Source organism: Fringilla coelebs, assembly GCF_963513975.1.
Source record: "Fringilla coelebs genome assembly, chromosome: 8".
NCBI classification, from domain to species: domain Eukaryota; kingdom Metazoa; phylum Chordata; class Aves; order Passeriformes; family Fringillidae; genus Fringilla; species Fringilla coelebs.
In genome coordinates this window covers 34,493,256-34,509,554 of record NC_140066.1, presented here as the reverse complement: position 1 = coordinate 34,509,554, position 16,299 = coordinate 34,493,256, and the positions used below count along the sequence as shown (strand labels likewise).

Sequence of the window (16,299 nt, the reverse complement as noted above, 5' to 3'; positions counted from 1 at the left end):
TTGCCCCTCCTTTTTTTTTTTCTTTTTTTTTCCCATTCCAGTGGCACCCAGCCCCTTCACCCAGCCAGTCCCAGTTCCCCTCCTGTATCCACACAGGAATCTCTGCTCCCTTGGATGTGCAAATCCTCAGCCTGTTCCAAACCCCCCCAGAGTTCAGCTCAGGCTGCTGCCCAGACTTCAGCCGTGCCTCCGAGTTAATGATGTGAATTAAGGAGTCAGCATTAACTTGGAATTTTCTGGCTTTTGACTTTTCTTCTCACAGCTTGACGTTTTTGTAATGCTCTGTTTTTCTGAGACTTTAAAAAAAAATAAAACTAGCCAAAAAGCCAACCCAGCTGGGGAACAAAGTGCCAGCAGGACGTGTTTTGGCAGTTCTGCCACAGCTCCCTGGGACTGTCCTGGAGTGTTGCCCCTCTTGGTGCCACGTGCCAGAAAAGCCACCTTTGGTGTCTCAGAATCCCAGGATTATTTTGGGTGGAAAAGAACTCCAAAATCATCAAGTCCAAGCCGTGCCCAATCCCCATTTTTCCCCCAGCCCAGAGCATGGGGTGCCATATCCAGGAATTCCTTGGACACCTCCAGGGATGGGGATCCCACCACCTCCCTGATGTTCCTATGCTTCCAGTCCTCTCCATGGGGAAATTCCTGCTGGTGTCCACCCTGAGCTCCCCTGAGCCCATTCCCTCTCCCCTGGGAGCAGAGCCCAACCCCTGGCTGTCCCCTCCTGCCAGGAGCTGTGCAGAGCCACAAGGTCCCCCCTGAGCCTCCTCTTCTCCAGGCTCAGCCCCTTCCCAGCTCCCTCAGCTGCTCCTGGTGCTCCAGACCCTTCCCCAGCTCCATTCCCTTCTCTGGACCAGTTCCAGCCCCTTAATTCCTTTCTTGAGTGAGGGACTCCTAAGTGGGGACAAGGTGCTCCTCAGCAGTGCTGAGTACAGAGGGAAAACACTGAGAGTCCCACCCCAAAGTCAGCTCAGCCACCTGGGGCAGGTGCCACCCTGGGCAGGTGGCAGCTGGAGGCAGGTGTCCCAGCAGGGAACACATCCCCTGCCAATGGTGCCAAAGAACAGCGGAAAAAAAGGGAAATAAGTGAGGTGACAAGTTGGGAGACAGCCAGCAGGGAAGGGTCAGCCCCCAGGCAGAGCAGGGAATTGATTCTCTCCCCTCCCAGATGCATCTCACTGATTTCCTGCAGCACCCTGACAGAAAGCAGATACTGCAGTGATAGCTAATTTAAAGGTATCAATAGAGAGTCACACTCCAGTCTGCTGGATCCCAAACCTTTCCTGTGGTCACACCACCACAGCACACCTCCCCAGCCACAGGATATCAAACAAATCTTCCCTGAACCGTCACAGACCGGGGCCCTGCAAGCCATTTCCAAGGTGTGGCACAGCTTTGTACATCCCAGGAGTGATTTTCAGGCAGTAACATCCATGGATGCAGCTGTGCACAGCTGCATTTTCTCACAAGCAGTGGAGAGTCACACGCTGTATCCTGCAGGTCAGAGCAGGACATATCCATATCCATATCCACATCCATATCCACATCCCACCTCAGCTGCCTGGAGGAGACCAATGGAACCAAAAATGTTTGGTTTGAGCAGAATTCCATCACCTGGATTTTCACAATGGAATGGAGTTTGGGCCTGGGATGTGGTTCAGTGGTGGATGTGGCAGTCCTGGGTTAATGGTTGGGATCAATGGTTTTGGGGTCTTTTCCAACATGAACGACTCTGTGATCTCAGAAAATAAATGATAACGTAATCAGGGCTTAAAGAGTTGTTGGATCCCCCTGAGATGCAGACAGATACAACTCTTGTTGTGACCAGCACACCTTTAATCTAAAACTGTTTCAAAAGTTCCATTTGTGTGGATTTTTGCTCTGATTTGCAGGGAAGCTCCAGCCTGGGTTAATAATACAGTGGCAGCACTTCACAATGCTCTCCACCATCCAGAAGTAGCTATTAAACTGTCAACAGCACTAAAAGATGATATTTTGATGGCAATGGATAGGAACCCCATCTCCCTGCCCGTGCTACTCAACATTTCTGCAGCTTTCAAGTGCAGTCAAGCATAATTTGTCACTGCCTTGCATATGTGACACAGTCTGAACAGGGACTCTCAGCTACAACTCTGTCAATCAATTTTTTTTTTTCCCAGTCAAAACTCATGTAGCACCAAGAGACAGCAATTCCCCTTCCCTTCCCCGTGTCCCTTGCCCTCTTTGCTGTTCACCATCCACCTGCAGACCTCTGGAGGGGTGGCAGGAGGTGCCAGCTCTGGGGCTGGAGCTGCTCTGGAGCTGCACAATGCCCTGCCCAGCTGCAGCCAGAGATATCATTGAATGCTCACAACCAGGGCTGGGTTTGGGCTCAGAGCATCCTGCTGGGAAATGCTTCCAAGGGCTGGCTCGGCCAATATCTGTCTGGCTATCTCCTTCCTTGCAGCCTAACCTTTCCTTTCATGCTGCACACATCCTAAAAAACATTTCCAGCACTCAGTTCAGGTGAAAACACATTTTTTTTTGGCTGTTGTCACAAGTCCTCCATAGGAGGGGGTGACCTCAGCAGTGATCTCTGTAATCAGCACCTCCAAAGTGCACCTGCAATCTGGAAGGAACAGCAGATCCTGGTTGGTGCCAAAATCCAGCAGATAATCACAAACCCTTCTGTCCCTGATGCAGTTTTAAGCTGGTGATCAAAGTCTTAAAAGTCATTCAATCCAATCTACATCAAACACTGAATAAAGTTGTGTTTTTCTCTGTCTAAACCTGTCTAGAACTGAAATATTAGAGGCAGAAATAAGCTTCATTTATAATTCTCAAGCAAAATCAAATTATTTCACGTCCTTGTGTCCCAAGTTGTTTTTCTTTCTTATCCTAACTGGAATAATGAGAAAAAGGTGGGAGGAAAAGTGCATCCACCTGGGCTGCTCTAGAAAGGCTCAGCAGCAAACGTTTTGAAGTCTGCCATGAAACATTTATCAGCCTCATTTGCATTACAATGTCATGGTTCTCTGGGTGAAATCCTGAAATCATTGCAATTTTTCTTTTTTATTTACTTAAAGATTGCTAAAATCACCTCATGAAGCTGATAGGAAGGTAGTGGAGATCCAATGAACAACGTGAGCACTATGCAACTCTGAAAGGGTTTAAAGGAATCTGCTCTTACGTTCTCTGCATTTTAAGTTCTGTAAATTTTGCTGTTTGTTTGGCAAAAGCATATTTTCTAGAAAGGTATCTAAGAAATGCAGGGGTCACTGGTGTGCTCAGAACATTTTTGTAGTATGTAATCACTGTCTCCAAAGAAATCTCTACCTCAGAAGTACTTCGAGGTATTTTCTCCTTGAAAAACCCTTGGTGCACTGAAATCAAATTAACTCTCAGTATCCTTTTGGACAGCAAACCAGGTTGAAGCACATGTTTTTAATTCTCCTTAGTGAGTTCAAACAACTTCTGAGCAGTTTTTTCTATTGTTCTATTTAGAATATGGATACTGAAATTAATGCAATATTCCAGTGCTGCCCTTAGCAGTATTAGAGAAAATGATGCCAATCTTTGTTTACCCCACTGAGGCATTACATAACTACACAGGTAAATGATTAAAAATCCTTCATTGTGTTCCATCATTAGTCTTGTGATCAATTATCAGAAGGATGATTATTAAACTGCTGTTACATTCAGTTACTAATGATTTCTAAACGACAAACATCGAGGAGAAGAACGGCGCTACCGCTGATTATTTTAAAAATTTGCCATAAAAATTAAAACATCCAGCTGAAAATATCACCTTCAAAACATCATTTCAAAAGTAACACTGCGATGGATTTTGGAGTAAATTAGGAATTTTCTCTGCTTTTTGCCCCCCTTTCACGCTTAGAACAGGAACGTTTTGGCAAACAGGTGTTCGCTATTTAAAAGTCCAGGAGGTCATTACAGAAATATGTGCGAGAGCAGATTTGGACATTTCCTCTTTACTTTGCTCCAGCACACTCAGGAGGAGGGACACGACTCCAATATTTAAATCAAGAAACTGCACTGCTCCCAAGAGCCAAGGTGAGAGGGCACAAGTGCGACGCGGACCGTCCCGGGTTTGTCAAATCCGATTTTTCCGGCACACAAATCACCCAGCGAGCGGCTCGGCCGTGGCTGCCGGAGCAGAGCAGCTGCTGCGGACGCTGCAGGGTGAATAATTGATGTGCTGGCACCTCCGGGCTGGCCCTGGCGCTGTCACCCGGCGGGGCCGGCCGGGAGCGCATCCCGGGGATGCCCGAGCGCTCCCGGGACGCGCAGCCCTCGGGCAGCCGCATCTTCTGCACGCTGGGCTGGAGGGAAACGCGGCTTTGGGGTGAGTTTGGGCACTTCGGGGGGGTTCTGAGCGTCCTGCCAGCTCCTTTCGCTCTTGTGCCTGTCTTTCTGAAAACAGACTGTTCTTGTGGAGTTTGAAGGGAGTTTAAACAAGCCTAAAAAGGCAGGAAGTGCCTTTCTTTTTAACTCTAGGGGATATGGAAACAGTACCTACAGAACTGGCACTGAAGTTTTGATGAAGCTGTCTGAAATTATCTGGTGGTATTTAAGTTTTTTCAACCCCCCCACCCCGTGGCAAGCTACTAAAACTAAAGATATTTATGCTCCCTTTATGATTTTCCCTAACTGAGATTAATCTAATTCGGTGTCAAATGTGAGGGCTTGAAAGAAGGTTTGTTTTCCATTAAAAAAAAAGGTGTTTCCCTGTTGGAAGTTTAACTTGTGGTGCTGTTTTTATTCAGTTACATACATTTCTCATTGGGTTGAGAACATGACCTGAGACCTGCATTAGGTTCTTAATTAATAACTCTGCATTAAATGCTGTATTTTACCTCAAAGTAGTAGAAAAGTAACTTAATTTTCCTAAGGACAGGAAGGAGATATATTTAACATATAAAGCACATGGCAGTGACGAACTAAAGCCACTCTCACCTTTTCTTTATAAGGTGAAAACCATCAAAGTATTTTTTTTTGTTAATCATTAACAGCAACTGCCTATAAGACTTGTTCAACTGAGCGCTGTTATTTTCCAGCAGTGATCCTGCCAGCAGTGCCTGGGAGCTCTCAGGTAACTCAGTCCTTGGCACAGTTAAAAATTGATACAAAAGCAATCAGCTCCCGAGAGCAGAGGCCAGGGGTAGGAGCAGGGATGTGAGATTAATCATGAATAAGCCTTGATTGTGAATAACAAGTTCCCTCTCTTTTTATTTGTTTTTAATTGCATAGTCCACATTCTGCTGCTTCTGCTTTATTTCCTTTGTTTTGATCACAAAAGCATTTCTTCTTTGGCATCTCAAACCCAGCCAAATTTTGAAGGGATACAAGTCCAGCACAATGATATCTGGTGCTAACAGTAATTAAATGCCCGTGTTAAAAAAAAAAGAAAAAAAAAAGAAAATAACAAAAAACCAAGAGGTGAAAACAGGGATATGTAAACACCAGGAGATATGCAAAGAATGGATGTAATCCTGCACTCCTTAATCATGGGAGTCATCCTTATTCAGGAAAATAATCCTGCTGCTTTCAATAGACATCAGTGGGTGCTGGAGCACCAGGCCCAGCTTTTCCAAGGAGATAACAGTGTTTTACCTGGTTTTTTTCTGCAGTGCAATTTCAGCAACACAGCTCTTGGTGATGTGTTTGAATGCATTAGTGATAATATTAAATTAGGCTTTACCTGATGTCTGTTTTGCCTCTGCAAGTGTGAAAGAGAAAAATGGGATAATGGATGAGATGTGGCAGGGAGAAGGTACAAACCTTAGTTTTATTTGCTACCCCTGTGTTTGCAAATCACTTTTTGGTCCATGGGATGTATCAAATTCACTTTTTTTTTTTTTTTTTTAGGACAGGATGCAACTTTAGCACCAAAAAACTCCTGAAATCCCTTAAAGTATATTTGGTTCTCCTTAAAAGTGATGTTGGTAAATATTGCCCATCTGATTTAAATACAAGGGGATTGTGATAACATCCTGGGAATGTTTTTTACTGCTGTGATGCTCTGTGATCTTGCAGGAATGACACATTTTTATACAATTGTGGTGGTTTTGTTGCCCTTTTCACCAGCCCAGCTCAGCATTTCTGAGCTTTGCCCTCCCAGCCCGTGTGGCGCTGCCCTGTAATCCAGGAGGGGGCTTGGGAGCACCTGAGTGCCCTTCCCCAGGCAGAGCATCTGTTAATGAGGAAAACTAATTACCTAAAAGCTTTCAGCAGGATGGGGCTGTGAAGTATAAATAGTCATGAACTGCTCCTGCTGCTCTGTGCTTGTGCTGCTGCCAGCACTGGTGGGCTGCAGGGGAGTGACCTGCAGTCACTGCTCTGTGGGGCAAAATTCTCTCTGAGCACCCAGAAAGGGGGAAAAATAGAAAAAATTACAAGTGAAAATGCACTGGATGACGATTCCAGATGGTATTAAAAACTTGCTCTGAAGTGAGGTTGGCAGAAAGGCTCTATTGGCTTTTTGTTGTTGCGTTGAACTATCAGGAGCGAGCTGGTTTTCTTCCATCAGCTTTCTTACATGGTGGTTTCTAATTAAAAATGAGGTTTAGTACATTAGCAGCATTTATTTGCTACAGAAGCAGTTTAAGGCTGAGGTTACATTGCTCTCAGAGAGCTGGAAGCCATAAAATGACCCCAGTGCCAAGGGCTGGGGGGACAAAGTGGCAGCTGCAAAAGGCTGGGCAGCATTTCCCTTCTCTTGCTCCATGCAGAGTCCCAGCAGGAGCATCAGCTCTCTCCAGGGAAGTCCCTTTCTGTCCCTGAACCCTGCCCACGGAGAGTTCCTCATCCTTGGAGAACCCCACAAGCACTGGTTGCACGTTAATTTAAACTTGATCAATTTTGAAGGAACCTTTCTTACATCTGTTCCTTTTTATTGAATTCTACCTATAAAAACCCAAACCACACATGCAGCAATTATTACTTGAGGCTCTCCTTCTGGCAGTGGGCCTAAGTGCCCATTTTAGTTTTTATTACTTTTTGAGAATTTTAGAGGTGACTGTTCAATCAAAGTTCTTGAAAAGTTCAAACTTGACCAAAACGGGCTCTGGAATGGTTCAGCCTGTTTTGTATCAAAAATTGTGTGTAGAACAGCAGGGTTTAGGATTTTGTTTGTTTGGGGTTTTTTTTTCCTGTACATTGTGTATAGAAAAGGTGTTTTCTGTGATTATTCATGTGTTATGTCTCTCGTTGTCGTGGTTGGTACTTGGTAAAAGGTTGGACTTGATGATCTTGGAGGTAATTTCCAGCCTTAATGATGCTGTGACTTTGAGGTTCTTTCCAACCTCAGTTATTCCATGATCTTGTGATTTGAAGTGGAAAAGCTGAGCTGGTGTGAATGTACATGTTGTATTTAATGTATGACTACAGACAGATAAAACTGCAATGCATATTTTTAAAATGAAGGTTTTCCCTTGTCCTCCATGAATTCCTCTGCTGCAGATCCCAGCCTGGGAGCAGAGTTCCACCAGTTCTTGCTTGTTTGTGCTCCAGCCCAGCCCCAATTTCCCCCAGGGCATTTTCAAGGGTGTTCTTCTCCCCAGCACTGCTGCTCCCGATTCATGAGACATTTCTGCATCCCTGGGGAGAGCAGGGGACAGCCCTGCTTCCACCTCTGTGTGTGGTCCCACCCCAAACCTGTCCCAGATTGCCATCAGCGCTGTGCATTAATCACTGAGTTAATTGGGTGATGCTGCAACACCTCGGTCCCACACCTGGCAATCCACTGAGCAAACTGCTGTGGGGAGCAAGCCCTGACCACAATCTGTGAAAAGGGATTTTCTTCCTCCCCTCCCTGCAAAGCACAAACAGCTCTAAGTGTTGTGTCCCTGCTTGTTGGTGGTGTGATGCCATTAATAATTATTAGGGTCCTGCACAGGCTTGCGTCACAAACAACTAAAAATGTTTTTAGTGCCCGTGGCAGGAGGTGGAATGAGGTATAGCAACCTTTGCTGGTGATTAAAGGCCATCAGTGCAGCATTTATGAGGGGCAGAGGACAAAGCAGTGCAGAAAACAGTGACAAAATCAGCTATTGACAATTACCTTGGCTGCCTTTTGGAAGAAGATTGGAGTCAAGAGACTATGGATGCATTTTCCCTTGTCTGTGGGGTAAATAAATGGAAAGAAAGAAGTGTTTTGGCAGCAGAAGGCAACTCTGGCCACATGGCCATGGGTGCTCTGGGACACCTCTGGGATTGGGTTTCAGATCTCTTTGGGTTTCATTGATTGCATTTAGTTTTCTGCTTCCATTGCTCTGCATTCCTAGTGCCACTTGGAGCTGCCAGCATGGAAATGGATTTGGGAGGCTGGGGAGATACCTGGCAGGGCTTGGCTCTGCAATTCCCATGAGGAGCAGGGCAAGGCAGAGCCCAGGGCCACACATGGAGAGCTTCTGCCCCTTCTGAAACTATCTGCTGCTCTTTGGAGCATTCAAAATTATTTTTAAATTCCCTTTCTGGATAAAATCAAACTTTAACAGGGAAAGTTCCCATGCAAATTCTTACAGAACAAGAAAACTTTTTAAAATGTAGTTTTGGTTAGCAGAACACCTTTAAGAACAGATTATAAAGCCAGGTTTAATCAACATGAGGTGGCTGGGTTTCACTTTGCTCAATTTTATGTGGCTGAGGGACTAAAAGTGAGCTGCCCATGAAATCCCTCACCTGCATGAATTGTCAGCACTGCAAAAGCAGAGGAGCAGCCTGCAGGGAGGGTCTGTGCCAGCCTGCAGGTGACTGCACCAAACCCCTGTTGTTCAAGCAGCAGCTGAAGCAATGTGGTTTTATTCCCATTTTCCATGCCTGGAGCTGGCTGGGTGCCCACAAAGGGCATTGTCCCAGCGTGTGACACGCAGGGAGGGCACTGTGGGAGGATGCCCTGGCCACGGACAATGAAATGCTCTCTCCGTGGAGAAGGAGAGAGTTGATGTCACTGTGCAGCCTGAGAGCTGCACATGGGGACAGCCTTTGCCTGCTGGGCCCAGAGCTGAGCCCCCCAAACTCCCCTTTCCTTCCCTGTTTTCTCCTCTCATTGTTACCTCAGCCTGGCTTTCTCACAGCTGAATTTCCTAGCAGGCAAACGCTGCTCACTTTGGATTTTTTCCTTTCTTTCCTTGCCTGCACATTGCCTTGAACAACAGCTCCTGACCTACTTCTGTCTTTTAATTGCTGCTGCAATATGAATTTTAATTCCAGCCAGAGTCCAGATGTATTGAGGATGCACAGCACATGCCAGGGCCAGGCCATTTATCTCCCAGGCCAGTCTTTCCCAGCCCTTTGAATCCAGGGGCCCCTTAACCTTTCTGAAAAAATATCTGAAGCCATCATCACGTATTTCACTGTTGTCTGCTGATGGGAAATGCAGATAATAACTGCTAATCTAAATGCTAATATGTATTTTCTCTGACAGCTCAGTTGGTTTTACTGTTCTTTAACCTTTGGCTGAAAATATTAATGGAGATGGATGTGAGCCTTGTGCTTCCATCCCCCAGTGCCCAAATGAACCTGGGCAGTGACAATTTATAGGTCAATTTATATTTTTATTGTTATACTGGATACTTTTTGCTTCTTTTCATGGCTCTTTTTGGGGAATTATGGACATTAGAGGATGAGTGGGTCACTGAAAACTCAGAATCCTGGACTGGGGGAGATACAGCATGATGAACGAGGAATTATGGTTAGCATTCTCCTGAAGGGTTCTGTGAACTTTGTTCCCCCCAAAAAATATCCTTTTTTACTTCTCTGCACTTGAGAAGGAACACTGGCTACAGGTGCTGCATTTTGAGCATCTCAGGAATTTCCTCTCCTGGGGACATTGTTTTGCTTAGCTAAGATCTCCCTCTTTTTATTCCACAGCAATGGGAAAGGAGGACAAGTTATCAACGTGTCTTCTCCTCAATTAAATTAACTCACAGAATTAAAACTCAACTCAAGAAAAGCTTTAATTTTAATCATTCTGTGGTTGCAGCTTGTGAAGGACTCAGGAATCCTTTGGGAGGGAGAAAAGAAGTGTATTTAAAAACATAAGCTGGTTTAGCTCAGGTTTTTCTGGGATACACTAGATTTTAATTAAACAGGAGTTTAATTAATTATAATTAATAAGTAGAATACAGAAAAGGAGAGCTGTTCATACTCTGGAGAGTCAGAAAATGAGGAGAAAATTGGGGATACAGCCTCACACAAGCCCTGGGAATGTGGCTGGGAGGAGAAGTCCAGGGAAGGACAGGGCACAGAGGAGGATCCTTCCCTCCACCATTCCAGAATCCTCTTTCCCATAAATATTTTCCAGTCTTTTGCTTGCTGGTCACTCTGCCAAGGGAGGATTTAACAGCACAGATGCATCAAATCATTATCCCAGTGATGTATTACAGGTACAATGTGTATTGCAACCTGTTCTCACAGCAGCCAGAACGTTAGTGCCTGATATTATTACTGATATTTGATGTACAATCCAACTCTATTTAATTAGTTCACTAAAATGCATTTTCTGCCAGAGATATAGTGAACAGGAAGGAAAATCACCTTGCTGGAGAAATGCCTTGTAGCAGGATGACTGAAAAAAGCAGATAGTAGAGTCTGAGAGGCAGAAATTGAGCACATCAATCCTGCAGATCCCCCAAAATGTGTGGAACGTTGTAGCTGAGATTCTGGAATACAAGCTGGCAATTTAGCCGTAAAATAAAACTCTTTAAAAGGAAACTCTCATGATATTCCCTATAAACACTTTAGAACAGCAGATTAATCTGGAGTTTATGGGTAAGGTAGCAGAGAGATGCTTCTGTGCTCAAAGAAGTATTTTTATGTTTGGCTAAATGACCTGTTCCTCATCCAAAGAGCTGCAGCTTTGCCTTAAACACGAAATTGAGCTGTGGCCTGGGGAGTCATCCCTACCACAGCCACACTTGTGTTGTCTCCTTGGTACCCACATTCACAGAGGCACCAGGGGATCATTAAGAGAGGTTTCATCTTCTTTTTGCATCCTCTGAGGAGGCAGGAGAGCAGGATTTTGGCACGAGCTCTGCGTCGGGCTCTGGACTCCTCTGTGTGCTTGATGGCAATTTGTGCACTGCTGTGCTGCCCAAAGCCAGAGCCTCCCTGAGCAGCACACAGCCCTTCCCTTCCTTCCCTGAGCAGCTGAGGGCTCAGAAACAGCCTCCTCCTCCTCCTCCTGTCCTGTGGGAAACTATTGTAAAACAGGGCCCCTGACAAAGGAGGGAATGATGCATCTGACTCCACGTTCTCAGAAGGCTAATTTATTCCTTTATTATACCATATTATATTAAAGAATGCTATGCTAAACTAAAGCATATTTACTGAATGCTAAAAAGATAATAATGAAAACTCCTGACTCTCTCCAGAGCCCTGACACAGCTTGGCCCTGAGTGGCCAAAGAGTGAAAACAACTCCCAGCAGAACGCAATGGAACAATCACCTGTGGGTGAACAATCTCCAAACACATTCCACATGAGCACAGCACAGGAGAAGCAAATGAGATAAGAATTGTTTTCCTTTTTCTCTGAGGCTTCTCAGCTTCCCAGGAGAAAAATCCTGGGCGAAGGGATTTTTTCAGAGAATGTGAATGGCACAGGAAACCTGGGCTGCCTTGGTTGCTGGATGTGGGTGGGGGATGCAGGAGCCAAACACCACTGCAGGTCCTGTTCTCCTGCAGGTGGGAAGATAAAAGGGCTTGGAAATGGATCTCTGAGCCCTCTTCCATGAAAGCAGGAGGAAAGCAGGGGATCTGCTCCTGCTCAGGGCTCACTGGGGGCTGTGAGAATGGCCCCACTCGTGTTGCTGCTCTCTCCCTGTGGGGTTGGCACAGGGGTGGAATCACAGCTCCTGGACCACTGGATTAGGGAAGGTGTCACTGCCCGTGGCAGGAGCTGGAATCAGGTAGAATCAAGGTCCTTTCCAACCCAAACCATTTGAGGGTTCTGTGATTCCCACAGCGCCTGGTTGGGAATGGTCCCACTCCTAAATTGCCGTTCCCTGCAAACCTCTCCATAATCAGTGAGCTCTGGGAAGGCTCACGGAGGCCTCCAGGGGAAGAGGGCTGGATCTGGGGTTTGTGGCTTGTGCGCAGTGAAAGAGCTGCTTTGGTGGCAGGCCAGAGAGATCCAGGGGGGAGAGACCTGAACAGTGAGCTGCAAGGAAACCTCTGCTGCTGCCTGTGTTCCTGGCTTGGTTTGCAAAGCCAGGTGTCTGCTGAGGAAGGCAGGAGCCTCCCTTGAAATAGAAAATGCAACCCCCCTCCCTCTGAATTATAATTTTGAAATTAAGGGGCTCTCAGGCAAAAATATGGGAATAGGAATAACAGTTCTTTACTAGGAAAATTAAAATACAAATATAATAGTACAAAAAAAACCCCAAACCTCTGCCAGAGTCAGAGCATGCCCTGTCCCCTGTGTGTCAGGGTGGGGGCACAGCCCCATCCCAGGGGTGGCACAGCCCCATCCCATGGGGGCTCAGCCCTCCTGCAGTGCCAGCTGTGGCTCTGCTGCAGCAGGATCCTGCACAAGGGGGGAGTTTTCCTCTGCAGCTCCAGGACTGCTGGAGCTGGGCCTGCTCTCCCTCTGGGAATGCAGGGCAGGAGAAAGCTGCTCCTCTGGGAATGCAGTGGGCAAAGGCTGCTGTGCTGTTCCAGGGCAGATTGTATCCAGGTAGGAATGTGTGAAATCCCAGATTGTATCCAGGCAGGAATGTGTGAAATCTCAGATTGTATCCAGGTAGGAATGCTTGGCTCCTGCCCTGGGCACAGCATCTCCCCATGGGATGATGGAATTTGATCAGCCCTGCAGGGACACTCACTGGCCATGAACAGAAGATAATTAATAATTAATGGCCCATGAACAGCAGAGATCTCCTGGAGGGAGGATGGGCTGTGGGAGAGATAAAGAAAACTGCCCCATGAACAGAGATACCTGCCCCAGCTCTGACAGACAGGAATAGAACACACACGCCCCCATTTCCAACCTAAGACAGTTCCCAGGCTGGCAAATGGAGCCTTGCCCTGGGTCTGGCAGCTGAGAGAGGAGGGAGGGAGGAAAGGGTGTCTCCCCTCATCCCAGAACTGCCTTTCCAACCCTTCCAGCCTGGATGGGAATGGCAGGACACCATGGAATGATTTAGTCTTAATCACCTGTGCTCATTTCCTGTGTGGATCTGCAGCGAGCTGCTCTGCCACATCCAAATTCCACTTTATTGCTTCTCGTGTTCTTTCTCTTTCCCTTTGTGCTCCTCAGGTAGCAACTGCATTTTAGCTTGTTTTCAGGAACCAGCAGTAATACTTCCTGAGCCAATTCCTTTCTTTAATTTGTTGTTGTTTTGGTGTCTGACACAACCAGAGCTCTCCCTGGACTCCAGAGTCTCAGTACAGTACAAGTGTCTTGAACACAGTTTATTTTAATCAGGCCTCCCAGAATTCAGTAAATACTTCAGGCCAATTCCTCCAGCAAATCTGAACACATTCAGCAAAAACATGTGCAGCCAGTGCTCAGACATAATTGCCAACAATTTCACACCCACAGAATCCTCACTTGCCTCTGACATTCCCAGAGCCCCATCTTCCCCATCGCTGCTTCCAGCAGGAACCTCCCAGTTGCTACAGGGATGGAAGTTTTGATGCAGCTCTAAATGAAATATTTTCAGCACAGAGTGCAGAATTGCCCTGGTTAATGTTCTCTGTGTCAGAGAGGAAGGAGCACGCTGCAGAGAGAAGCAGCTCTCCAGAGGTCTGGAGGCCAGGTTTGATCCAGGCACTACCCAGGCATTCAAAATATGAATTGAATCCGTGTCTGCTGCATTTAACTGGAACTCTGACAATTACAGGCTGTCACAGGAGGCTTCCACTCCTCTTCCTGACTCAATTACCCAGGCTCATGCTTCTCCTAAGATTGAGTTTGACTTTATGTACCGTTGCTGTAAATAAAGTCAAGCTCATTCTCCTTTTTCTTTGCTATTCTAAGGAAAAGGGAGAGGCTGAATTTGGCACCCAGCATCCGACTGAGCCCAAGCCTCAGGGGGAGCTTTTGGTTGAATTGCAATTAAGTACTTATTATTTTAGCCAAGTTGTGGTTATTGATGCACTGAATTTTAAAAAACAAAACAAAACAAAAAACAAACCACTTCCCATGTTTATTGCCCATTCCCAAATCTTTGCTATAGGAGTATCTATCATAAAGTCTTAAAATAACAAATATACATAATCAACTCAGGTCCCCTTAAAATTTTACAGACACAAATCATTACTAGGCAAAATACTGCAGCACACCATTAAGTTATGTTATTTCCACTGTATTTTCCATAATATCCTGCTCCTTATGCAGCCTTGTTTCCCTTATTCCCCTTTTTTTTTTTGCTGAAAAGTTGTTTGCATTAAGCTGTTCACAAGTCCTGGTTCCTTTCGTGAGTGATCTGTTGATTGCAGCTCAATAATATTTGAGAATATCAAATTATTTCATGCATTTTGGCGGTGATCTGAGTGTGTCCATGTAGAATTGCTGATTTGTGTCCTGCTCTGGAGTTCATTAACTGCATGAGTCAGGCAGGCTCCACTTCCCCTGGAAGTGCTCCCCTTCTTTTGCTTCTCCCCTTTTCCTACTGGGATGGCACAGAAGAATTATGGGAATAAATCACACAGGACTATTTTGTTCATGGTGGAAAAAAGGCCATTCTTTATTCACAGAACTCCTTTTTATACAGTTCCACAGACCTCGTGTGGGACTCCAGTTGGTCAGTAGTTTTCTGGCCAATTACTTTATTGGTCAGTAACAAGTTGTTATTCTGTGTTTATTGGTCACTCCAGCTCCTGGGGTGTATGTGCAGGGAAAGTTGTTTGTGAAAGCTAGTTTTCATTTTTCTATCTAAGGTGTAAAAGCAGTTTATACAGGTGTTAGTTGTTTTTCACCCAGGAATAGATTGTTATGTCAATGAACTGCTCACACCAGGATTGCTTTCCCATGGGAACTTGTAAAATGCCAGCTGGCCTTAGAAGAAATGACAGGCCAGCCAGAGCAGGCTTGATTTTAAAAGGCTTTTAAAAATAATTGTTCTACCTTACTGCAACAAAGGATCAGCAGAGGATCATCCATGGGAGTGGTGTCCCACAGAAATGAAATCCCCCTGAAGCTGGGAGCTGGGAAGTGCCCACCACAGTGCTGTGGAACCTTGGATTCCTGGGTTACTTCCAGATGTTGGGTGGAAGTGTTCAACTGAGCTGCATGGGATAAATGCCTGGAAAAATTCCAAATCTTCTGCAAATCCCTGCTGTGCTCCCATGGTTTGGGTTGGAAGGGACCTTGAATCCCACCCAGTGCCACCCCTGCCATGGCAGGGACACCTTCCACTGTCCCAGGGTGCTCCAAGCCCTGTCCAGCCTGGCCTTGGGCACTGCCAGGGATCCAGGGGCAGCCAGAAATGACAAATTGTGCCATTGCTGATGCTCTCATTAACTCCCCAGAGCTGCTTCAGGAGAAGAAAAGTCTCCTTTTCACAGTGCAGGAGTTTTAACTGTGCCCTGGCTAAAGATTACCTCAACCTGCTATAAATTGAGATGTTTCACTAATTGCTTTTTTGGTTCATTAGCCAAATTGTGAGTATGAGGGAAATGGAAAAGGCTCAGAATAAATTTCCCTTGCAATCCTTAATTTAAATGGTGAATAATAATTTAATGTTGAACAAAACATTTTGGGTGATTTGCTGTGCTGGAGCTCATTTTTTACCTTGGGATCATTTGCCACCTTTGAAGCTTTGTGGGGAAATGATGCTCAGCTCTGCTTCTTTGTGATGTGGCAGCAGGCAGGAAGGAATAATCATTATAGAATAATTGTAATAATCTGAAAATTTATTCAGAAACACTTTTGTCATGGGAGGTCCCTCCTCAGATATTGTTTTAAGCAGTGAGATAAGAGAGATAAAAGGCAAAAAATCTGTAAAGGTTTTGCTTCTGTGGATGCTGTGGCTGCATTTCCATTTCAGCCATGAAGGTGTCAAAACTACAACATGTCCCTGGTTTACTCTTTCCAGCACTCAGCTAAAAATCAAAGATTAACTCTGAGCAGCTGCAGGTAACAAATTCTACTAATTCATCAAAGCCAGTGCTGCAGAATTTAATCTGTTTTATGAAATTCCTCCCATGGATTGTTATGGCAGGGCTGTGGCACAGGAGGTCATTTGTGAGCTCTCAATTGCTGGTTGTGTGACAGTGAATAAAGGAGGCCAAAAGAAAGGTTAAATTAAAGAAGCTGCTAGAAGCTATTTATGTGAGATGAATCTATATTATCT

At 45.6% G+C, this 16,299-nt stretch overlaps 1 protein-coding gene across 1 annotated transcript in view; it reads left to right on the top strand.

Annotated features, from left to right (window-relative positions):
- Nucleotides 1–4,263: 4,263 nt before the first annotated feature.
- The window catches only part of LOC311156333 ((E2-independent) E3 ubiquitin-conjugating enzyme FATS), a gene marked incomplete at both ends in the record, with an annotated part of 63,935 nt that continues 51,899 nt past the window's right edge, over nt 4,264–16,299 (top strand). Inside the window, one exon of the mRNA XM_084210183.1 lies at nt 4,264–4,345. Coding sequence (XP_084066309.1) covers nt 4,264–4,345 — 82 coding nt within the window. The remainder of the gene's footprint in view (nt 4,346–16,299) is intronic.